The following is a 23,837-nucleotide window of genomic DNA, read 5'->3' as shown; positions in this document are numbered from 1 at the left end:
AGATAATAACAGGGTTTGGGTGGAGGGGAAAAGTGTCAATGCTTTAGAATGGACGGGAAAAAGATACTGCAGTGCTAAATTAAACCTTGGTTCTTGAATATTTTAACTTTATTGCACACTGCATGGTGTGGCCCGACTCATGAGCTTCATCAGTATCACAAAACATAGGTTAGGACTTAATGCTCTAAGGCAGTAAGGTTTGTTATATTCTGTAAATGGCTTGGTTGGTCATTGGACGTAAAATTTCACATCAGATATTCCATTTTGAACTAAGAACTTTATTAAGGACCATTTACAGCTTTACATAATGTATATATATAATTTACCAGTTGCAATAATGTTCAATAAAGCTACTCGTTTGTCATGACAATCTCTGAAGACTAATTGAGGCTACAAGTTAGAGGAGATAATCCCCACCAACCCACCTCTCCAATTAATTTACTGCTTTTATACCACACAAGCGCATATTAGTAGACGTAAAGCCCCATTTCATTTCATACAAAACATACGTATATATATTACACTATAAAAAATATGTACAAATATAGGATTTCTTCAATTTCAAACCATCGTATCAGACGTTTATTTTCTTGGGGTAATAGTTTTTCAAGCCCCTGTCGTACCATGAAGGTCCTCTTCCCCTACCATTATGTTCAGGCCTATATACAAATTCTTCGTCCAATGCCCATTGTCCATGTCAAGGCCTACTCCACTATATCGTACAACATAATAAACTATTTACATATGTTTCCTCACCTTCCATGCATTTTTCCATATATTTGAGAGACAGACAGTTGAATGGAACCGGAAGTAAATGCCCAGGGGTACGGACACGTGGGTAAAGATGGCCCAAGCATCATGCCCGTAAACCTCAACCTGAATAGGGTTGTGTTCGGGAGTTTGGGTTTCAAAAGTGTTCAGTGCCCACATGGCAAAGTTACTTAGCAACAAAAAGGTCACAAATTCTCGTCCTGGTTTCTTCCTTTCTTGTGACGATGACGCAGCCGATAGTCGATCTCCGCACAAAATAAATATCGTCTGCAGCGTGGCCTGGATAACCATAGCTAAACTGGATATCATCGTCAACCAGCTTCTGACGTCAGAAGCTCTCATGAAAGCAGCCGTCAAACTGAAAGTGGCGAATCCCAAAAGACCGGTGTAAGAAATCAGAATAAGGGTGTCTTCAAGGTCTGATTTCCGTTCAGCGTGGAAGTGGAGTTCTTTCATTCTCATGACCGCTAGACAGAGGGCGATGGTGGTCACCAAATAGACGATGGTCTCCGACATGTGGGTGAGAACAATGGCGGACAGATGAAGTGGCTGATTTCTCTGATTGATCAAGACATAAAAGGCGATGATGGAGATGATCACACCGACCGTTATAAGGATTCCAAGGAACAATCCGCGACTGGATCCAGCGCAATCAACGCTCATTCTTTGGTGTGATCTGAGATCTTCTTCTTCCTCTTCGGCGTCTGAATCGGTTCGAACTTTATTCTGTCTTTCTCCTACATTTGTCCACATTACGTACAGGATACCTGGAAGAAGTAATACATAGATGCATTATATTTTCCAACGTTTAGAGTTAGTTCCCCTGAGGGAAGTTGTCAAGGGTGTACTAAACAAAAGCTGGCCGAACCAGTACCCCCAAAGTACCCAGTTTTTAGGCCAACCATTATATATCAAGTACCAATCTACTTCGCCCATTTAGTCTGCGAAATCTATCTCTGAAGCAAACGTTTATATAGCTTCTAAAACCAAAGCAAGCCACTTCTGTAACAAGAAGGTTCTGCTAACCATCCGGCAGTGGCCATAAGAGCGAACCATTTATGCAAAAATTTGCCAAACCACAAAGAACAACACTGCAACACAACTAGTCTCAAAAGTTGATCGTTGGATTAGTATCAACTTAGCAACCAACCAACCGGAAGTAGAATATACATACCAGCACACATCAGACTGTATTCAATGGTACAGGGGTAGAGATACGGTCCAGCTGATTCTACAGCCCGTCCCATCATGTCCGACCAGCGACATGAATTGTTTCCAGTACCTTGGCCCAGAGACACTGAAAACGAAATCATTCATGATTAGCGTAACAATAAAAAGTCACTACCCAATTAATGGTTCTGTATAATATTTGGTGCTAAATCGGAAATATTCAAAGATCCATCCTTTGACGTGAATAAGGAACCACTATATCTTTAAGGACAATCACTGAATTTGGGATCCATCAATGTGTAGCTATCAAGTCATCATCCATTTTCTCTAAACCTACCTGCATGTAACTTTCGGCCATGGAAGCCCGAGCTGTTGTACGTAGTTTCGTTGGCGCTATATCCATTGGTAAACACTTGTACCTCGTGTATGGAATGTCCAGTGACGTCATGATGTTCGTCATGCTGTTGGTGAATGACGTGTAACGTTTCCACCACGATGCTGCGGAACCAGACGCAGATGTTGGTCGCACACATGTGCATTAATCCAAATCGTGCTAGCGTTCGGTATCTGTGAATCCGCAGCTGCAAAAGATAGCATAAATGAGTTGACAGACCTTTAAGAAAGAGATGCAAAGGAAAAGACCAACATTAGAGACCCACCTCCCGATAGGATGCCAAGACTATGAATCTACACTGCTAAATGCATTGAAATTGTTAGCTGTCCGAAAAGTTGGCAATTCAAAACACAGGTAGTTATGTGAACTCTCTAAAAGGGACGTTATAACGAAAATCCCAGTCGCAGATTGACAGCATGTTTCCTCACCTTGGAATTCATAAAGATGAGATAGAGTTGAATAAAAGTAAACATGAGATGAAGGAGAGGTTTAAACGCCTGAATCAGATCTGTACAATAAGCGGGACCGTCGTACACCTGGAAGTACTGACCGAAATGCAGACCGGAGTGAATCATACTGCCGATACCAAACCCTGAAAAATAGATCAGAAGTTCTCTTCAGCTTACAAAGAACACTTTCCGGGGAGTGCGTGGTCATGCCATAGAGTAAGCAGTTGACCTACTTAGTTATGTTCCAAGCAAGAGTAAGGGCATCTTCACGTCTTACGGAGCTCGTCATAGTTTGATATTGTGGAGAAAGGAAGTATTTTATTCAGATGCAACGCAACTGACAATATGACTACTTACCAACTGCTCCTAATCGGAGATAAAAACTGCCTGTATGATGGTTAGTATCCATCGAAATATGGCGCCTTCGTTTGTTCTTTCCATCGGCTGCTTCTCCTTTAGCCCAGGACCTGGCCCAAGCTTTTGTCCAAGACATAGATCTCGACAACGTTCTGGTCAAAAATTCTGTTTTCAGACGGTTACGACGTAGTAGATACACGTACACGTAGATGAGGAACGCAATACTGACGGAATACAGATAGATGTAAAATCCCTGCAAAAGAGGATAGATGAATAAGATGGCGAGATGGGAAACTAAATTATCCGATGATCATATACAGGTTTTACGATATTAAAGCACAATATAGTTCAGTCTTGCTGCTGCCTTCTGCAAGTCACAAGTTAAACAGTTAATGCACTGATACTGTGAGCTATATTGAGCACCATATTGCCCCATCGAGAACCAAGAGGAGCACTCACCTCAAATACATAGCCGCTTTCAGGTTCCACGAATGTGTCTGTTAGAGGAATAACAGCTCCCATAACAACCAGCAGGATTCCATAAAGACCACTCAGTATCATAAATAAACCATCTCTGAAAACAACAGACTAGAATGGTCTGACCACAGAAAACTACCAGCGCAACTGGGCGACGATCATCTGCCAGCATCTTCAACACCGTAGATTCTTGCCCCAGTTCTGATCACAGAAAACTACCATTGTGCCAAGCTCAAATATGAAAATGGTCGTCTGCCAGCATCTTCAACACGATAGTTTCTAGCCTCCAATCTAACCACAGAAAACTGTAATTGTGACCAGCTCAAAATGTACTTGCTAAACGTATGGATCTCGTATTCTTAAATCAACATCACTGGGAATTCTTGAAGCGAAAATTGTTGATCAACAGCCTCTCCTGATCATGCTATTATGTATATGATACTTTATTCAAAGAGTGACTAGAATTTTTACTGACTTACACTAGAACCTGTTTGTTCAGTTGTTTCTGCTCCAGTTTTTGTTGTTTTCTTCCCACTCCATTGGACTGACCATTCTCGGCTTTGTCCGCGTTGCCATTACCGTCTGCAAATAATTGAAGATTCTAAGAGAGGGTCATGAAGACTGAGGTGGGGTGGGGGAGTCGTAAAGGCATATCAACTGGTAAACAGATATCTAGACTACATGTATTACTTGAGAGATACTTAAATGGACTCTTACCAGACGAATCACTGGTATCATCTGAGTTCTGGCCCTTGAAAAAGAATACAGATCGTCTGTTCACAGGCATCGATTCCTTGCGGTGGATGCTAACTCTGCGAAGAACGTTTCCGAATATGCTCAACTTTCTCCGACCACCGCTTCTCGATTTACTCTCTCCCATTTCTATGTGACTTTCGTCTATAGAAGGTTTCCTGTTCTGTCCGGAAGTCTCCGTACTCATTCTGCGTCCCAGATCCGGACTCTCCATATGGTCGGAATCGGAATTAAGTTTTGTGTCCAAAAGAAGACTGTCTTTCCTTTCTACATCAGCATCTCTTGGATCTGTACTTCCTCTACGATCCATTCCGACAAAATGTAACAAGTGAGTGACCAAGCTTCCGCGACGTGCGTGAGGATCCGTACTGCTCTTGCGGCGGAAGAAGTGTCTGTGTCCGTGGTGATCATTCGCATGGCTGCTTGACAACTCCGTCAAATTAGCGGAAGCCGAATGTTTCACACTGTTGGGGTCGGAATCGTCTGGGCGACTCGGTTCCGATTTTTGAAGGACGACGGTACCATTTCCGTTCACCACTGTGTCCTTTGCTTTATTGATCAGAATATCCGTTCCTTCGTGTCCGGGAGAGCCAAGTTCATCATCGCCCTCATTGTCGTCCCTTTTTTCCACTTTTCCATCTTCCTGCGATAAGGAATCAGTTTCTCCGGAAGGATTATCCAAACGATCCGCCGCCGGTTCCGTCATATCGCTTACAATAATTTTCGGAACACCGTGTCGTGGACTGAACATTTTTTTAAGATTTGAAGATTAAGCACATAATACGCAAATCAATTCCAATGTTGAACGGTAAATTTGGACAATGTTACAATGTTGCAACGTCGTATCGTTAGTCGCAGCTGTATTTAATCCAAAGAGAAGTGCACGAATACACAAGTAAGATCCAAGATGGTTCACAGTTACATAATGATCCTTGCGATGATCAGAGAAGGAAAAGAGATCAGTATTGAAGAATGAAAGAAATCCGAACACAATGATATGTAGAAGGAAACTGAGGTATCCTGAACGCTACAGTATTATTATACTCGGTCGAGGAAGCTTGATAAGCCGTGATGCCTCTCAGAACTCAATTGGACGCACTCTTTTGACCTTCCACGTAAGTCGTTTCAGATATTACTACACGAACACGTTGACCAAGCCGTACCAGTCATTCGCTTGTTGTGTGAACTATGTACATGGTGACATTAAGGGCAGGCAAGTGGTAAAATTAACCAACCGTAATGAAATCAACGACGAAGACAATAAAGTACGTCTTTAGGATGACAGAGAGTCAAAGATGAAAGACGACACCAGTCAGCAACCGGGGCACGTTGTCGAGAACAGTGGTAACCAGGAGTGCCCAGGTCTTATTACCACAAGAATTGATGGTTGGTTGGCATATTCTTGGCTGTGAGCCCCTTTAACAAGTCTGTGGATCCTACTCGGCTCCTGTACCTAAATGTGCCTTTCCAGATACCAGCCTAACATTGTCAATACTATCTTAGCAAGATTGGAAGCCACTTTCTTAGCACTGAGGTGTTTTGGAATCCTTTCCTACGGTAGGACATCGTCTTAGTATCATCAACATCATCTTCTCGACAACGGACTACAAGTAAAAACATGGATTCGAGTGTCTCGTCACTAATTTTAACACTTATGAGTTATGAATTGAAATGAGAGTTGTGACGTAAACTCTTATTTAGGACTATTCTACTCACCGTGACGGATTAAAATAAGTTTTTCTTTTTCATAAATTATCACCCTTCTTGTGGTTTCCTGAGATTTTAGATTTGGTGGTAACTTTTGGAGCGTACAATCAGCAATGGCACCAGAAACTATGAACCACAAGACGGGGAAAAATGCAACAAGATGTGTTTCTTATTCTGAAGAGCCGACACTTTTTTGTAAATTTGTCAAATAATGCTTTGGATTGCTTTAACCCTTTTTTGCTTTCATTGCAACTATAATTAGCTTCTATTCTTTAAATTTGAGCATCCCTCAAATTGAAGAGAGCCAAAACAATTGGTGATGTTCTAAATATGTCTGGCCGACATTTCTCAACAGCTGGAACAGGGTTACTGTAATATGTCAAATTGTAGGCCTACAACAAGACTTTAGTGGTAGCCATATTTTTTTTTTAATATAGTATAGGACAATCATTAATTAAAGTCTTATGTCATATGTCAAAGGACCACAAGACAAGGAGAGTATTCAACTGCACGACAATATCAGCCTTATGGTTGGCCATTTTAATCTTACAGTCTTTGTCGTCTGCAGACAACATCACATTCTGTCAGGAACGTCCTAAACCGGAAGTAACGTCTGACTTATTATCATGTGACATGCAATCGCCATAGCGACGACATTTTGAATTTGAAGACTTGATGTGCCTTGACCGACTTATGAACTCCATCACATCGATCGTTATTTGTGATAAACCAGGCGTCATTAACAAGTTAAGAAATCGTTTTTCAGGATGTAAAGCGCCATCTGAAGCGAATGATTCCAGCAAGAAGCTTCACGAGAGATCTACAGTATTAAAAGAAGGTAAAACTTCTAATTTCATCGAACTTGGCCGGAGACTTGGTCGTGACGCAGCTGGGAAAAAGTGTTTCCGTGTGCTACAGGCAGTGTATGTGGAAGGTCTCGCCTTTTCTGTGTTTCTATGAGGGCCGAGTCAGGTGCATTGAAAGGGGGTGGTCATCATCAGGCGTTCATCAGAGTTCAAGAAATTTGAGAGGAGGGGGCAAAAGCCGGGCGAGCCTCAATTCTGGAGGTCCCGTCGAAACGCTCTAGCAAGAGCAGAAAATAATATTTCATTTCGGATTTCTTTGGTGATTTGTCATTTGGACAGATGATGGTCGGAGATTGTTTACAAGTGTCGCTTCAGTACATATCAATATTCAATTACATTACCTGTACGGTCCCTTACAATCCCTTACCTTCATATTATAAGAGTATTCATCAAGGATAAACCATCATGTAACCGTACCTACTCAAATTCAATTCACGTTTTTCATGAGACAAAGTCCACCTTTCTGAAGTGAACGTAAGACACGTAGTCGTCTCTCGAAAACGTTGAACTTCGGTGCGTAAGTAGTACAATAAAAGTCCTAGCGATTCGGAAAAGAGAATCAAAAAGGGTCAAGAAGAATGCTGACGGACAACCATTGTTGCGCCAAGATAGCCTAGGCCTTTTACCTACAGTGGTCCCTTTTCCAATTCCAGAAAAACAGCGAATATGGTCTGACAAGTAATTGATTGAGACAGCTGACAGTAACGATAATGTACCTGACAAAAAAATAATCCACCAAACACCCAAAAACCTTCACCTGCCAAATCAATTAATCTGATGATATTTCATTAATAATTCATACTACAAGTCCAGAGATCTACACCCATATTGTCATATACATATTTTTGGTTATCGTAGAGTCCAGAGCGATCCGAACCCATGCGTGTAGTCGGATACGTTGGGTTCTTGAAATGTGGCCTGAGCCGATACAAAGACACATTTCAGAAGATCTCGTGAAAGGGGTCCACCGAGTGTTATTGACCTGTATGAACCGAGAGAGTAAAAGACACATAAACTGGGACTTTTATTGACTTCTTTACATGAAGACACATCCGGTGTTAAGGCCTGACGTCATCAAACGGGATATTGGAAACGGATTGTATTTCAATGGTTTTACGACTTATAGTTATACATGCATGCACTATAGTGATCTAATAATTGGACAGGGAAAAAGAGAAAGAAGGGTGGAGTCGGAGTTATTAGGCAGAGTGATTAAGGAAGAAGAGAACAAACAGAGACAGAGCAGTGCTCCTAGGGAAAGGAGACTCAGGAGAAGTAAGAGTAAGGAGAAGAGATACGGGTGGGGATTTGAACCCTAACTCATGGAAGCTAGTCTGAAACAAGAGGTAATTGGCAAAGGAACTTACTTAGTTTGAAGTCGACCACGGAGTCTTCCTTGTCTATGAAGAAGGTAGTTGGCTGGGAATCTGAAATGATAGATAAAAAATAAATTATTTAAGTTGCAGACGATGAAAAGAAAGAGAGCAAGACAGACGAAGGGAAGATGTGGTTGATACGGAGGTTGAGGGGGATACAAAGCATGAGAAGGGATTAAATGCATAAGAAGAAGGTGGAGATGTCGTACCTTCTGTATTGTCGCTGGTTACTGGTTGCTTGTCGATGCTACACAACACCATGCTTCCAAGATACCAATATCCGTTCTTTTGACTGTAAAATACCGAAATATATTAGTTTCTTTATGATATGAGCATTGTAAACTCTAGTTGGGTCGAATATATAAAGAGACCACCATCCAAATGCACAAGAAGTTTCTTGAAGTTCATTTCGTTAGGATTGATTGACCTCGTTAATTCGTAAATGGGGATGCAACTTCCGGAGCATAAAGGGGAATGCGTGCTAAATGATACAGAGTCTTATTTTTTGTAAATTTTGTCACCAATTATGCGATTATGGCCCCTTTTCCTCATTCGTTATATATCTTATCAACGTAATCTAAACCGATTTTACTCATCTTCTGCTTACAAACGTGACGTCAGAGCAATTAAAGCGGCAGAAACACCAAGTATCGACCTTCGTTTGGAAGGTGAAAGCGTTGGTGCGAAACAATGACAACAAAAACTGGTGTGTTTTTATTTAATTCGGTATCCTACTGACTTACTTGGATAACTTTCAAAATATAACTCCATAAAGTACATAGGCGTACATTCACAAATTGGGCAGTGCATCTTCTATTTTTAGACTGGGGAAAACGTGAAGGGTAGGACTAGGAAAGGCTAGGTTTCAGTCAGTTGTTAGGGTACACAGTCATGTGACAGTGCAGATCCTCAGTTTGACATTTCGAGAAACAGAGATATGCCTGGAGTCATGCCCGGAGTCTTCTCTGGGCTTTGTTCTAATGGAAATTAAGAAATTTCAGTGCATACTGCACCATGGTGTTAACGTTTCATTATGAGCAATGTGAAGTAATTGGGTGTAACTGGTTAGAACCAGGTAATAAAGACACGTGACGGGGTGTGGTTAGATGCATATAGGGCACAGTGCATAGCTTAATGTCACTTTCACGCATAGATGCAAAAGCATTCTGAAGCAGAAAATCTAGTTGGACACCATTTTCCGTATGGCCTTGTCTTCTTTTGCATTAGATGCTCTGGTGGGTTCGCATAAGCAGAAAATGTAGCAGAATATTCTGTACCATTGCGACTCACCATTATTCTTCATGCCGAGATACGTTCCTCGGTGAAATTTAAAAAAATCGTTCTACTCACCTTTAAAAATAATCGAAAGGGATTATCAAGATGTGGTCCTTTGGCTGTCTTTACTGTTCCTTTGAATAGAGTATCCAAACGTGGTACTACTTCTTGGACTAGGGCGCTCCAGATACTAAGTCTTCCTTCCTGAGTAATTGTCGTCTGTTGATATGCTGTTGGCTCAAAACCTCCTCAATTTGAAGCCACTTCCAATGCTTTTGTGAGTCTTCTAGAGTCAGCTCGGTATTGTCTTTCAATCCCTACAGCTAAATATGTTGCTTGCTCTTGGAGCAGTGATTATGCTCTGTCAGATTTTCGACGAACACGAAACAAAATAATATCTGACTGTACTCTTTGTACCTCTGTATCAGCCACTGAGATCTAGAAATCTTTTCAATCTTTTTTTGTTCGGAATGACTTTCCCTAAATAGATCTGGATTTAAATCCTGCACGCGCACCCTCAACTTTGACCCTTGAATCTTTCGTGACAAAAACTGGGTTTCTACGTCTCGACCGCAAAAAGCAACCACCAGGACACATTTAAACCACTGGCTCAGCAGATCAAAACCTTTAAGGACTGCAAATGCGATTTTTTATCCGTTCAACTGCATCTCTGATTACTAACCTTGATCTATTTTTCAAAATATTTTCATTGTTTCCATGCAGATCTGTTTGGTAAAATCCAGCACTGCCTTCCCAAAAACACTCAGTAATACAAACTAATGCAGATACCAAAGAGATGTCCTACGGAATCGGAGTCCAATTGTTCTGAAAACTAATGAGTTTTTCCGCTATCAGAAACTCAATAGAAATCTACCCCTCTATCCTCAGTCCGCGTATGAAGTCAGTCTAGTACCACCATCAACTGTATAAGCACTGAGTGAACTTTCCGAAGGTTGGTTCTGTGACTCGACACTCCGGAAAAAATAGGGCAGACAGACGACTGTGGTGTCTTTTTATACAACCTGCTGACTGAGTACATGTCTTATTCGACCTTCATGGTTTTTTTGTTGCCTTTTGTTCCATGATTATCCTCTCTATTTATCAAGTGCCTATTAGATCATCTCGATAATTATAGCACGCGTTCAACCATACCGGGCTCTTTCAAGGTATCTACAGCGTGGCGGTCATGCACCTTATCTGGTAGATCTTTCAGAAGCAGATAGGAGTTTTGAGTCTTTAATGTGTTTGTATCTTTATTGAGCTATTGAAGTGGAGATTAACCTAACATTATTTTGCATCTTACTCAGCATATAAGTTTCTTATGGGTTAGTGAAATGAAAAGCTGTTAACCGAATTAATTAAATGAGTATTTTTTACTACACTAGGGTTTTATTTTTTCGTACTAAATGATTTTGAACTTGTCCCTCATTGAAATTGGTTAGAGTTTTACATCCTACTGATCTGTATCTTATACGAAACGATGTCCTCGACTTTCAATCACAAACCAGATAGTTTTTATATTTAAGATGTGAGTCGGTTGGAGGGGTGGGTGTGGAGGTGGGGCTGAAGAAAGTTAATCTGCCCCACCTCAATTGATTTTGGATTTTTGTTGAGAATAGCCCCCAATTACAAAATCCGAATATGAAATGTAAAATGGATCAATTGGGAATTGCATTCTGCATCCTATCCTGTAGGATGTCAAGGGTCCGTTACAAGCATCGTTGACGACAACCTTGTAGATTACTGGCCACTCTTCCTTTAGTTTCCCCATCCCACCTTGCAGGATGGAAATGAGGATCCGTTTCCATCCTCGTGGATGACAACCTAGTTGATGTCTTTTCATTTTTCTGTCAGAATAACCCCCAGATTACGAAAGGAAGATGAAGGTATATATATTTAGCTTCCCTCCACCCCCGCATGATGACCGATGAAGCCAGGGACCGTAACGACCCTCATCACTAAAGACTATCAAGGGACAATTAGACCCCCAGTGAGTCCTAATTTAAGGTCTAATGACCCTATCATCTTATTGAGAAACGATTAGGATAAGTATACATCACAGGCTAGGGGATTATATCTAATCCGCGTTAAGAGATGCTCATTCAAATTCTGCGTTCGGGGTTAGAGTGACCCTTAATTTAAAGGGATTGTAAAGGGGTTTTCTGAACTTTTTATGTGTATCAGGGTCATTGGTAGTATCTACATCTATTTGCACCATTCTAATTTTCAGTCAGATGTCTGTGGTTCTTGCAACTCCACTAACTGCTTCATGACTCATGATTGCATTATTAACAGATCAACATGAATTCTTAACTCAAAGACCCTTTTTAAAGAAACAACAAAATGGCAATATACTGTATTTAAAACTTTATTATTAAAAATATTCTTCTATCATTTGGAGGGTTCACTTGTGTAACTCATTGCAATACCAGTCTGGCCTTCCTCAGCCTTCTCCACAGGTGTTTCTCCCAGAGCTTGTTCCAGCCCTTGCCATGATCTGTTTGACAGGTGCTCTGCAGCAGTGTGAGCAACTACAGACTTATCAGACCCTATTTGAATATCAGTAACATTACTTCTAGAGTTACTTCTCTTTCCTAATGTCCGAACTTTATTTGTGATAAGAGACACATCTGCCATCTCTTCATCCAGGACTTTGATCTCTGAGTAATTCTCCGATCCCGGTAAAATCTCATGGAAATCTGTCCTATAGTCTACTGACCATTCTCGATTGGAATTCAGCCCGATTTCTAGCTCGAAAGGGGTCACAATTGGTTTATAAAATTCTTTCGAATCCACCAAAGTATTTTCAGAGCAGGACACCAACACAAAAGCATCAATTTCTAAAAAGTTTCCAAGCTTGGCCGTGTTCAATTTGCCAACAACGAAAGTGTAGAATTTCTTTCCAGCCATCTTTAATAGTTGTTTGATTCTATGAATGACATCTAAGTAATTGTTGACGCCCAGCGTTCCTATGACGATGCCAACAATGTCTGCATCTTTTATTCGCTCTATCATATAATATCGCTTCATTAACGCTCTGTTAGTGTTCGTTTCGTGTTTTTCATCCATTTTTGTGATTGGATCGTAGGTGAAGAACTGATTCTGGTTAAAATTCATGATTAAATTTGACAAAGTCTGTCCTTCACAGCCGATATAAAACACAGAATAATTCTCTAAGCTTGTATTCTCTAACAAAACAAAATGTCTATTACAACGACTGATTATTGTGGTCTTATTTTCGCAGTTGTCTCCCTTTGAAAGATCTTCGCTCACAGGATTTGTATTTTCAGGAATGTTCAAATAAGACAAAACGACATTAGGATGTGATTTCAATAAAATTGAGTGAATTTGTCTGACACAATGAAGATAGGATGTTTCAAACAAGATGATCACATGACTATTAACGTCTGCGAATGTTTGGAATTTTTCACAACAGTCTGTGACATCGAGTGGAAACTTGCCAAAAACGTGAAGCACTGGTAACCGTACTGTTTGACTCAAACACGAACGTCCAAAATGGATGATGCAGTCTGCGTTTGAATGTTGGGCTGCTACTTCATCTACACAGCAACTTCCGTAAGACGTGTCTCCAAGAATAAAGACCATACCATCTACCATTGGTTGTAGAGCCTTAACAACACAGCTGCTGTCTCCTAGCAACTCATCAGGAAACTGCAGAGCTATTCGCTTAAACTGTCCGTCCTGGATGAATTTCTGACATCTTTCTATCTCGTAGAATTCTGGGATATCAGCTCCAGTTGTCCTATCAGTTATCTCCCCTGGGTTGACGTTTGTTTCCCTATCTAGGATGTCTGTTGAACTAAAAGCTGACGTGGACCCCATTTTAATCTGTAATATAATATAAAGCCAACTATTAGATCTATATATGGGAAATTTCATTAAGATAAAACGTGGGATTATGGGAGTGGGATTAAGGAAAGGGATTAGGATTTGGGACAAGCAAGCATAATTTGGGAAAGTGCATTGGATTTAAGACATATACGAATGAGTAAAGGTTTAGGATAGAGCTTCGGGTTTCAGACAGAGCTTCGGATTAAGGAAAGGGTGTGGGACTAAGACAACTGAAAGGAGCATTGTATATGGGATTTAGAGCGAAAGATTTGGGTTATGGGAGCAAGATGAAGGTTGGAATGGGAAAGTGGTGGTCACTTTCAGATCCAGAAATGACATCCAGATTGTCATGTACCGAAATTGGAGGATTCAGGCCAATATTAGTAATCAAATTTACTTAATCTCAACACGTGAAATGAATCTTCAAAACAAACCTGGACAATCGAACAGGAAGTTAAGATGTTCGTGATGCAGTCTTGCGATTTTTGGTCTGAGATATAAGCAATCAAATTTTGAACAACCCTAAACAATCTACATCGAAGACTAGTCAAATTCCATCAGAGTATATTTACTTGAATTATATAAGACTCAATGGAATCATGCTTCGAACTCAAGTGACAAATCGAACGCAACTACAGTCCCGCGAGTTCACGCGTGAGTCAAAGTCATGTGATAACCAAAATGGTGGCCGAGTAAAGTCAAAGAATAATTTATGCACAAGTGATTTTGAATTTTATGCCAGTTCAGAAGGAAATTGAGTTAATCACCTTGTCAGAGAGCAAGATGAACATGGATATTTCCAATATCGAAGACTTAGAAAAGGGTCAGTATGGAAATGGCGGAAATAAGTTGATTCAAAATGTCAAAATATTGTGCATTATGAAAAAATCGTCTGCTTGCTTACTTGGCCTCATAAAAATACATTACTTTATTGTTTGTTAATCTTATTGTTTTATATAAGTATGTGACATTTAGTCATTCGTCTTGATTAACACAAGTTACTTTTCATCAAAGAAAAATGGACGATTGTTGGCCAATGGTAGAGGAAGAAATAGGTCACATACAAAATTAATTTTTTCTTGACAACTTAAAAATGTCTCCTTGACTAGCCCTTGATAAAATGTCTGTTGACACTATCATATTCACTGACACTTGTGATTTTAATATTTTGAAAATAGGGTACGTCTGTCATTGCCCTAGTACGGTTTTCGTCAAAAGGTGAACATGATCATAGCATAATTTTGAGTTTGATAGTGGATTACACTCTTAATACTTATTAATAATTGAAATATTATTCTGTGGAATATTTCAGGAGCCCAGGTAGCTACCAGTTTGCTACAAGAAAGAGCTAACGATGTCCGAGCTAACAGAGTCAATTGGCAGTCCTATCTACAGTGAGTAGTCTATCTTTAATAACTTTCAGACACAGAAATATTGATAGACAATATGTCTTAAAGACTCAACAAATAACTGTATAAATCTCACTTGATCAACAATGATAGTTTTTATTACATTTTATCGGTCAATGGATCTTTCTTAAAGGCCCAACAAATAAATGTATATGACTCATTTGATGAATAATAAAAGCTTTTATTTTGTTTTAGGGGACAGATGATATCTCAGGATATTTTTGCCTTTATTTCCAAGTTTGATAATGGCAATGCTGAGACTAGAGTACAGATGCTGCAGGAGAATCCATTACAGGTATTTTAACTACTCAATTTTTGGATTGAGCATTTGGACTTTTAGATTGTGATTTGGATAGATACCTGTTGGTTTTCTCCTTGAGATTTTGTTTGTCTTTCAATGTCCATTTTCTGAAGAATTGTTTTATTTTCCAGTTTGCCGGTACATTCTTTAATTTGATTGGTCAGATAGCTAAAGACCAGACACTACAGTATATTTTAACTATGTTAGATGATAGTATTCAGGTACTGGTTTCAACATTTCTTTCCCTTACAAGTAACACTTTACCACTACAAAATTCCCACGATTGTACACTGCATGGGGTTTTATTATTTCATTAGCTTCAGGAGTAAGAAGTAGGATGAAAAACTCCATGTCATTTCCAATTCTGTGTATTTTCAGGAGGATAAAGGAAGAGTAGAGATTTTTAAAGAATATGCCAAGAAACGAAAGGAGTCTGTCTGGTCACCATTTTTTCATCTTCTAGAACGAGATGATAAGTTTATAGTGTACCAGGTAAGTATTGGATTTATTTATGTAGATAACGATATTGAAATATCTTGTTCCTAATTTAATGGAAGATTATAATGGTGTACAATTTAAGCCCTAGACAATAAAGTACGAGGTGAATAGTCTCTTTCTCCTAAATCAGATATTTTATCATTTTAGTCGAGTAGAATAATTGGTAAAATTGCCTGCTGGAGTAAAGAACCAATGGATAAAAAGAATCTACAGTTTTATCTCAGCTGGTTGAAAGAGCAGCTCAGTAAACCAGTAAGTTTAAGATGTGAATTTTGACAGAAGCATAGGTGATATAACTTATTGAATTTTGAGTGAGCTAGAACTATTGATAAATAATAATTTTCTCCTGGTTTGTAACTATTTAATGGATTATCTGATATAACAGTATTGAAAGTAGGATGTAAAACTCCCTTCATTTCATTGTATCTGTTTATTTTACAGGGTAATGAGTATTTACAGACAGCAGCACGTTGTCTACAGATGATGTTGAGACTGGATCACTATAGAACTATGTTTGTAGAGGTAGAAGGCATATCAGCGTAAGTATAGAAATCTACTATTTATAGATGTAACCACAAGAATAAATGGACCTTTTTTGTTGTACTGTTCTACTCCTGTATTGGTTAAAGCAATGACATGCATTTCAGGGAATTCGATGCCTTGCAGTGTGAAATGAGGGAAATGTAGGGAAATGATCTTTTCCTCACAGAATCTGTGGCCAACATCTTTTCATTGTCACATCAGGCTTTCAGAAAAAACATATATCATTTAAGGCTTGTCACCTACCATTTTACGATTGTATTATTTCAGTATAATATCAGTATTAGCTGGTAGTAAAGTTGGGTTTCAGATACAGTATCAGCTGATCTTCTGTCTCTGGTGTTTAACATTTAATGTCAGTCTAGCAGAGAAAATAAACAAGTAAGTTTCTAATAACCATAACTCCATTATACGTTGTTTGACTTTTCTTTATCATTATAACTTTGATTTTGTTAAGTTTAAGGTGTATTTTATTCTTCTTCTCATATTCTATATTTGAATGAATAGATAAATAAATGAATGAATAAATTTATAAATAAATAAATAAATAAATAAATAAATAAATAAATAAATAAAAATAAATAAAAATAAATAAAAATAAATAAATAAATAAATAAATAAATAAATAAATAAATAAATAAATAAATAAATAAATAAATAAATATGTTATATTTCAGGTATAACATCATTCCAATATTAGCTGATATTCTCAGTGAGTCTGTCAAAGAAAAAGTGACCAGAATTATTTTAGCTACATTAAGGGTGAGTCGTGTTCTTTTCATTTCATCCACCAATATTTCTGGCACCCTATTCTGCCCTTTTTGTGCGTTATCGTAGCACCTATGACAGTTCTTTCAGGTCTTCATTCAGTATTATAACTAAAGGTGAAATATGAATGATAGGGAGAGTTTCTTTACATTTCTAGCTTATGTTGCATCTGTTATTCTTTGTTTGAGATGACATAAACGTCTCCTTCTAATGGCCGATGTTTACATTATTGACAGGGTGTCATTATTTTTCAGAATCTAATTGAGAAGCCTGAAGAAAAGGAAATCCAACATGTCCATGCTCTGTCAATGGTACAATGTAAAGTTCTGAAACAACTAGAGTTATTGGAAGGAAGAAAGTTTGATGATCCAGATATTGTGGATGATTTGAAATTTCTCACGGAAACTCTTCTATCTTCTGTCCAGGATCTCAGGTTAGACTATCTCAATTTATTTATTGACACACCCATCATTACTCTTAAAACACCAGGTGTGGTGCCAGACTTCTGAGACTGGGGGTACAAATGCCCAGATTCTCAAAGGGTAATTTATAACAATATCTTAATTGAGAAAGTGATAAATCTAATTTTATTCCATTATATTTTCAGTTCGTTTGACGAGTATACAACAGAAATAAAATCAGGCAGACTGGAATGGAGTCCTGTTCATAAGTCAGACAGATTCTGGAGAGAAAATGCCATCAGATTGAACGAGAAAAATTACGAACTTTTAAAGTAAGTGAACATATGTTTTGAATTGATAAATGCGCATCAAAACTTATATTAGAAAGCTTCGAAAAATCAAGTTTGCGCTTAAGATATGCTTGTATTTAAACTATTTTTTTGTGTTTTTTTTCAGGATATTGGTACGTCTATTAGACACGAGTAAAGATCCCTTAATCCTGTCTGTAGCAGCTCATGATATTGGGGAATATGTACGATATTATCCTAGAGGAAAAAAGTGAGTATCCTATACCTTATATAAAAATATCTTCACTGACACTGGTACTACTACTGGCTTAAGAATCTGTGCGATAAACCCCTAAATTATTTTGGTAAGACAGGTTGGAATATTGGCGTCAAGGTGTGGCTTAGTCACCCCACCTTATAAAAAGCCAAGGTTTTGCATCTTTAACCCCTCGAGCAGGGGCTGTAGCATGTCTAGTTGTGCTTCAAAATTGGAGGTCCTTGCCCGGTAGTGACCGTACTTTGTGAGTGACTCTGCTGCGCTTGCTTTGTTTTGGTAATGAATGAATGTAAATTTGGTCTGTCGTGTTTCAGTGCCGTGGAACAGCTGGGAGCCAAACAGAAGGTGATGTGGTATTTAGGACATGAAGACCCTAATGTTAGATATGAAGCTTTGATAGCTGTCCAAAAACTTATGGTCCATAACTGGTAAGTAGAAACTTTATAAAACTGTCTTGTTTTTTGTACCATTTTGTTGTATTCGGTTGAATGAATTGTGTCAAATTTATGGATAAATGAAGGGAGGCCACTTATACTTTTCTGTTTTGTTTTTTGTTGTTTTGGATATCAGATCCCTTATCAGGACAGGTAGTTTAGTTGGTGGGGTAGACTTTCCAAGATTAATATATATATAGGGTATATTAACAGATTTATTAATGTACATATAAATTGTTATTGTAGGGAGTATCTGGGGAAACAGTTGGACGTAGAACCAAATAACATGGAAACACCTGGTATGGCTGCTGCTAAAGGCTAAATCAAATGAAAAAATAATTTTTTATCTTATTATCTTGAATTTAAATCTCTTTAGAATCAGCAACATTTAATTTCTGACGAACTCTCTAAAGCGATTTAAATTCTATTAAGGCTTAAAAAGATATCCTATGTAAAAACATTGGCTGTGAAAGAGTTATAAAATGTTTCATAGATTAGTGGTCGTATCAATTGTATTATATAGAATATAGTCCCTAAAACACCCCTTTATTATAGTAGTGAACTCTTCTGAATTATAATAGTACTATAACACACAGTTAGAAATATGCATTTGTGGGAGAGTTCAATAAAGGTCAAGGGGTTGTGAAGTATTGGTAGTCCAGATTTTCTAGTCTTAGTTATATAAATCACAGGAACAATGTAAGTTGTATCACATTCCAATTTTCTTTATAAAATTGCCGTTTTTGCGTCTGGTTTCTTGACAGCTGAAAATTCCATAGAACAAAGAATGGAATATCCAACAGCAAGAACGCAAAATTGGAGTTGCTCTCCATTTTGAATTGGTGACGTAGAAGAACTTGAAACAAAATGTCTGCTAATGTAAACAAACTTTCAAATATATTAGATTCTGTGGTGCCAATTTTCGGTTTACGATGGTTTTGATATGATTTTGAAAGTTTGTAAGCATTTGTTGTTAAACTATTTTGTGAATCGTGACTTATCAAGAATGTATTTGTGAGTGAATATATCATATATTTAAATCTTTATAAAAGAGGAAATTATTTTTTGTGAATTGGCTGACATTAAGTTAATCATGTGAATGTAACTCTCCAAAGTTATAAAGTTGATAGAACTGTTTTCTATACACTACTCTTTTTGTCTTATATTTTGTATTTGTAAACGAACAAAGATTTGTATGTGCACATTTAAGATTATTTGTTTAAAAAGAAACATGCAAACTGTCTATTCTATTCAGAGGTATTTTTTTGCTATTAAAAAGAGCACAATTGGGTTTGGCTTATATTTTCTGAATATAAATATACACAGCCTGTATTTATTGTTAAAAATACCCCCGTTTGTGAATTTAGGCATCCATTTTTCTCTATATTTTCTTCTTGTGTATCCTTGTATATCATATTTATCTCATGTATGAACATTATATAATAAAATATACTCAATTTGAAACTCTGGTCCAAAATAGGTTCACTCTAGCTTATATTAGATAGTTTTACTGACTCTGGCTGAATTACATCTATGTATTATCTTGGAATTGCCCCCTTAGGGGTTCTGGAAGCTCTTTATCTGTCAGATGTCGGACAGCCATAATCAGTAAAACTTTGTAGTCTTTAGTTGTTCCATGAAAATAGCTATTAAGGGCTGGAGAAAAAGGAGTCCATTAGCTTTTTGTCAGCTACAAAAAAGGGGCTACAAGGTCAATAAATTTTCATTTTGAGGGTGTTCCAACTATGGCTATGGGTAGGTCCTCAGGCTCAGGGATGTTGTGACAGTATATATGCCAGTCATGTCTGGCTTGATGGTATTCAAAATGACAACCGAGGTCATGATGTGCTCCTCTATATATAACATTGAGCTGTTAGTTGATAAATAACTTATATAGCATACTCAATAGAGGACTGAACCTCAAAGTCATTTACAGTTAAATGGGAGGTAACTACATTCAATTACTACAGACAACAATTGATTTTCTAAATTCTATAGTAGCAATAGAGCGAAATGTCATTTCTAAATTCTGGTAACTGCAATGAAGGCAATATCGCAATAAATGGCTTCATTAACTAATACTGTATAGCTTGATCACAAGAGTTTTGGATTGGATATTCAATATGATGTCCCAGGTCTGTTATAAGATAGAAATGTATATGAGCAAGATATGTGATGGTTATTTCATTAAGTTCTTTACGTCTTTCTACAGATCTGAAACAAATGTGATAAGCATTGAAGAACAGTAGAACTGACTCAAGACACTAGAATGGTTCCTCAACACATGAAGCATCAACTTTTGGTAGGTCATTCTCATTAATCCACATGCACTGATGCATAGAATGAACATGCATCAAGAAGCTAGCTTATTTTGATCAAATGGGCTTATTATTCATCTAAATAAAGACAATTCTGCACCAGGACAGTCCAATATGGGCACAGTTAGCACTCAAAGCTGAACATGTAGGTCGTAGGGCATTTTTGGGATACCATTTTTGACCCCTCTCAAATAAAGAAAACAAAAGATAAGTATAATATTACATTATGACATAAACAGGTACATTTAAAATATACACAAATTGTAAGGAATATAAAGATATAGCCCTCAATATTTGTAAAATTTACTTCCATGTAACCTTTGAAGTTAACTTATTTAATATATTTCAATTAAAAATTCATTTTTAATTTCAGCAACTTTCACAATGGCTAGCAAGTATATATATTGCAGATACCCATAATCAAATAGATTCAAACAAACACAACATAAGACAATAGTTAAAACACTAACAAGAAATTGCACTATAATAAAACACAATTTTATAATGATATTACATGCCATGTAGAATCTTATACACTGAGTTGAAAAACCCAGTGGCAGAATGGCATTCAGTGTGCTGATAATTTTTTTATTTTTAGATCAATAACAAAAGATATACTTTGCTTTCGATAAACATCTAAGAAAGCATCGCAACTTAAAGGATTTGCTATTTTGAAATGTTGATGTGCTCACTGAATAAGAACTTCAACATTAGTATGATAATGTGCTTTATGTTTAGCTAGAGAGTGGGAATGAGCGTAGATTTTGTCGCATTCATTGCACTCGTAAGGTTTCTCTCCGGTATGCTGTCTCATGTGACGTCTCAATCCACCATTCTGTCCAAAAGACTTATCACAGACATCACAATGAAAGTTTTTTTCTCCAGTGTGAATTTTAAAATGTTCCTTTAATTTACTGTTTTCACCGAAGGCTTTGTTACAGATTTCACAAACGTGTGGTTTCTCTCCTGTGTGCGTGCGAATGTGTTGACGCAAGTTTCCGCAGTGTGAGAATGCTTTACTGCAGTATTGACAGACATGGTTTTTTTCACCAGTATGAAGTACCCGATGATTTTCTAAGTGGCACTTCTCCATGAATGTCTTGTCACAGATGTCACACTGATGAGGTCTGAGGCCAGAATGTTTGACAATATGACGCTGTAGATTTCCGAAGTTGCTGAAATTCTTGCTACAGATCATACAGGTGTATTGTCTGTCATCTACTGTAGTGGTGTGAAGCTTCATATGAATTCGCAGACTGCTTCCTTGACTAAAGGACTTGGAACAGAATTCACATTGATAAGGTTTTTCTCCAGTATGCGTTCGAATATGTTGTGTAAGGTGGCCATTTTCAAAAAAGGATTTCTCACAGTATGTGCATTTAAAGGGCTTCTCCCCTGTATGTTCCATGATGTGCTTCTGAAGATTAAAAAACTGGTTAAAGGTCTCGCTACAAATTTCACATTGAATGACCTTCTCTTCAGACCCTTCTCCAAGCTCGGCATGAGTTTTAAGATGTCTCTGTAAACTGCTGCTGTGGCCGAATGTGTTGCCACAAATGAAACATTTAAATGGTTTCTCTTTTTTAGGTGTAGTGGGAATCAGGCAGAAGTCTAATTTGGGATTGTTTTGAGTTTTATCATAAAATGGTTCTCCTCCTTCTAAATCCAAGGTATCTTCTGCTTTAGGTTCCTTTGGAGGTTTCGGAACATGCTTATTTTGAAAGTGTCTCCTCAGGCTGCATTTGATGGAAAATGTCTTTCCACATTCACTACACTGGTAACATTTTCCTACCAATGCATGTTTGTTCATGTGTCTCTTCAGACTGCTTTTCAAGGTGAACAATTTACCACATTCTTCACAAATAAATGATTTATCTTGAGTCTCCTTTTTGGATGTTTCTCCTTCAGCTGTCTTAGTTTCTTCAACAGGTTTAGGTTTAGGAGTTACAGTTTTCTTCTTCTTAAGACCAACTATTTCTGGAATTTCAAAAGAAGGGTCATCCATCTCCATTTTCATAGAATCATCTTCTGAAGGGCTTTCTTCCGGTGCACTCATGTCATCTGAATATCTTTCCTCGAATTTCTTCTCTGACTTTTTCGAGGTTTTCTTCTTTGTTTCCCCATCATCAGAACCATTCCTGTCACCAGCTCCACAAACACTCAGATGTTTGACCATGGCAGATTTGTCTTTGAATTTCTTAGAGCACCGACACAAGAAGAATTCTTCATTGTGGGATTTCTTGTGTTTGACTAAGCTACTGTTATCATCAAAGGTGTCCCCACAAACGCTGCAAATAAACTCTCCTTCATGGGTTTTCATATGACGTGTAACACTGCTCTTTAGGGTGTAAGTTTTCGGACAGATATTACACTTGTACACTTTTTGATTCTTTTGGTACCTCTTGCTTTTAGAGGGATCTGTAAACTTGATTTTTAAATCGCTGTCCACATCACTATCTCCGAAACCTTCATCTGAGGCTTCTGGTGCGCCCTCTACATCTGCTTCCATCTTTTCAGATTTCACGGGCATCTCTTCATCCAGTTTTTGACCGATTTCGCTACTCTCGATGTCATCTCGTTCGATTACAACTCGCGGCTCGGAATGGTTTTCATCTTTATCATAGTAATCAGCATCTGTATCAGAATCGGATTCTTCTTTTATTTTCTTAATCACATCTTCCTGTGTTGCCTCCCTTGTATTATCCCCAGGTACACTTCCCTCCCCTTCCATTCTATTCTCAGGTTTTGAAATTTGGTTTTGTGATGTGAATGAGATGGCTTCAAATTTCGGAAATGACTGCCTCAGATCTTCATGTTTATGATCCTGGAGTGTTTGGTCTTGAATTGTGTTTTCTCCTAGACTAGGTAGGTGTTTTTCTGCTGGTACTAGGCTTCTTTCTTGAGATCCGTCTGTCCTCTGTTGAGCTACTTGAGCAGCATTATAACTCATGGTCAAACTTTCACTAGGTTTGATAGTAGGAACATGAAGATGATCACTTCCTTCTATATCTGAGGAAATATTTCCAGGTCCTGGGAATAGCTGTGTCTTGGAGAACATTGACTGATCAGAATAATTCTGAGGTTTTGAGAAGTTTTGTGGATAATTTTGGTAGTTCTGATTGTAATTTGAAGATTGACTAAATGTTTGTTGTCTGTA

General features: G+C 38.0%; 4 protein-coding genes across 4 annotated transcripts; 1 reads left to right on the top strand and 3 right to left on the bottom strand.

Moving 5' to 3' along the window:
- Nucleotides 1-259: 259 nt before the first annotated feature.
- Nucleotides 260-3,714, bottom strand: LOTGIDRAFT_221019 (hypothetical protein). Its single transcript, XM_009065066.1, has 6 exons — nucleotides 3,601-3,714; nucleotides 3,142-3,394; nucleotides 2,764-2,927; nucleotides 2,279-2,522; nucleotides 1,946-2,068; nucleotides 260-1,538 (listed from the first exon to the last, which is right to left on the bottom strand). The coding sequence occupies exons 1-6, from the start codon at nucleotides 3,700-3,702 to the stop codon at nucleotides 739-741; spliced, it is 1,686 nt and encodes a 561-aa protein (XP_009063314.1). The 5' UTR covers nucleotides 3,703-3,714; the 3' UTR covers nucleotides 260-738.
- An 8,234-nt stretch (nucleotides 3,715-11,948) lies between these two features.
- LOTGIDRAFT_195492 (hypothetical protein) lies at nucleotides 11,949-13,875 on the bottom strand. Its single transcript, XM_009065065.1, has 2 exons — nucleotides 13,845-13,875; nucleotides 11,949-13,444 (listed from the first exon to the last, which is right to left on the bottom strand). The coding sequence occupies exon 2, from the start codon at nucleotides 13,436-13,438 to the stop codon at nucleotides 11,987-11,989; it is 1,452 nt and encodes a 483-aa protein (XP_009063313.1). The 5' UTR covers nucleotides 13,439-13,444; nucleotides 13,845-13,875; the 3' UTR covers nucleotides 11,949-11,986.
- Nucleotides 13,876-14,125: 250 nt separating this feature from the next.
- LOTGIDRAFT_207139 (hypothetical protein) lies at nucleotides 14,126-18,684 on the top strand (the record flags this gene model as incomplete). The annotated part of the gene is made up of 14 exons (XM_009065064.1): nucleotides 14,126-14,270; nucleotides 14,760-14,841; nucleotides 15,052-15,151; nucleotides 15,289-15,378; nucleotides 15,536-15,649; nucleotides 15,803-15,907; nucleotides 16,097-16,194; nucleotides 16,466-16,576; nucleotides 16,873-16,957; nucleotides 17,218-17,396; nucleotides 17,571-17,696; nucleotides 17,821-17,922; nucleotides 18,243-18,356; nucleotides 18,609-18,684. Exons 1-14 carry the CDS (start codon nucleotides 14,183-14,185, stop codon nucleotides 18,682-18,684), a joined length of 1,470 nt encoding a protein of 489 aa, XP_009063312.1. The 5' UTR covers nucleotides 14,126-14,182.
- A 2,204-nt stretch (nucleotides 18,685-20,888) lies between these two features.
- On the bottom strand, nucleotides 20,889-22,559 carry LOTGIDRAFT_195480 (hypothetical protein). Its single transcript, XM_009065063.1, has 2 exons — nucleotides 22,389-22,559; nucleotides 20,889-22,256 (listed from the first exon to the last, which is right to left on the bottom strand). Exons 1-2 carry the CDS (start codon nucleotides 22,488-22,490, stop codon nucleotides 21,369-21,371), a joined length of 990 nt encoding a protein of 329 aa, XP_009063311.1. The 5' UTR covers nucleotides 22,491-22,559; the 3' UTR covers nucleotides 20,889-21,368.
- Nucleotides 22,560-23,837: the final 1,278 nt, after the last annotated feature.

Source organism: Lottia gigantea (genome assembly GCF_000327385.1).
Source record: "Lottia gigantea unplaced genomic scaffold LOTGIsca_67, whole genome shotgun sequence".
Lineage (NCBI taxonomy): Eukaryota > Metazoa > Mollusca > Gastropoda > Lottiidae > Lottia > Lottia gigantea.
The sequence above is the reverse complement of the archived record's forward strand: the minus strand, read 5'-3'. Positions and strand labels throughout refer to the sequence as shown.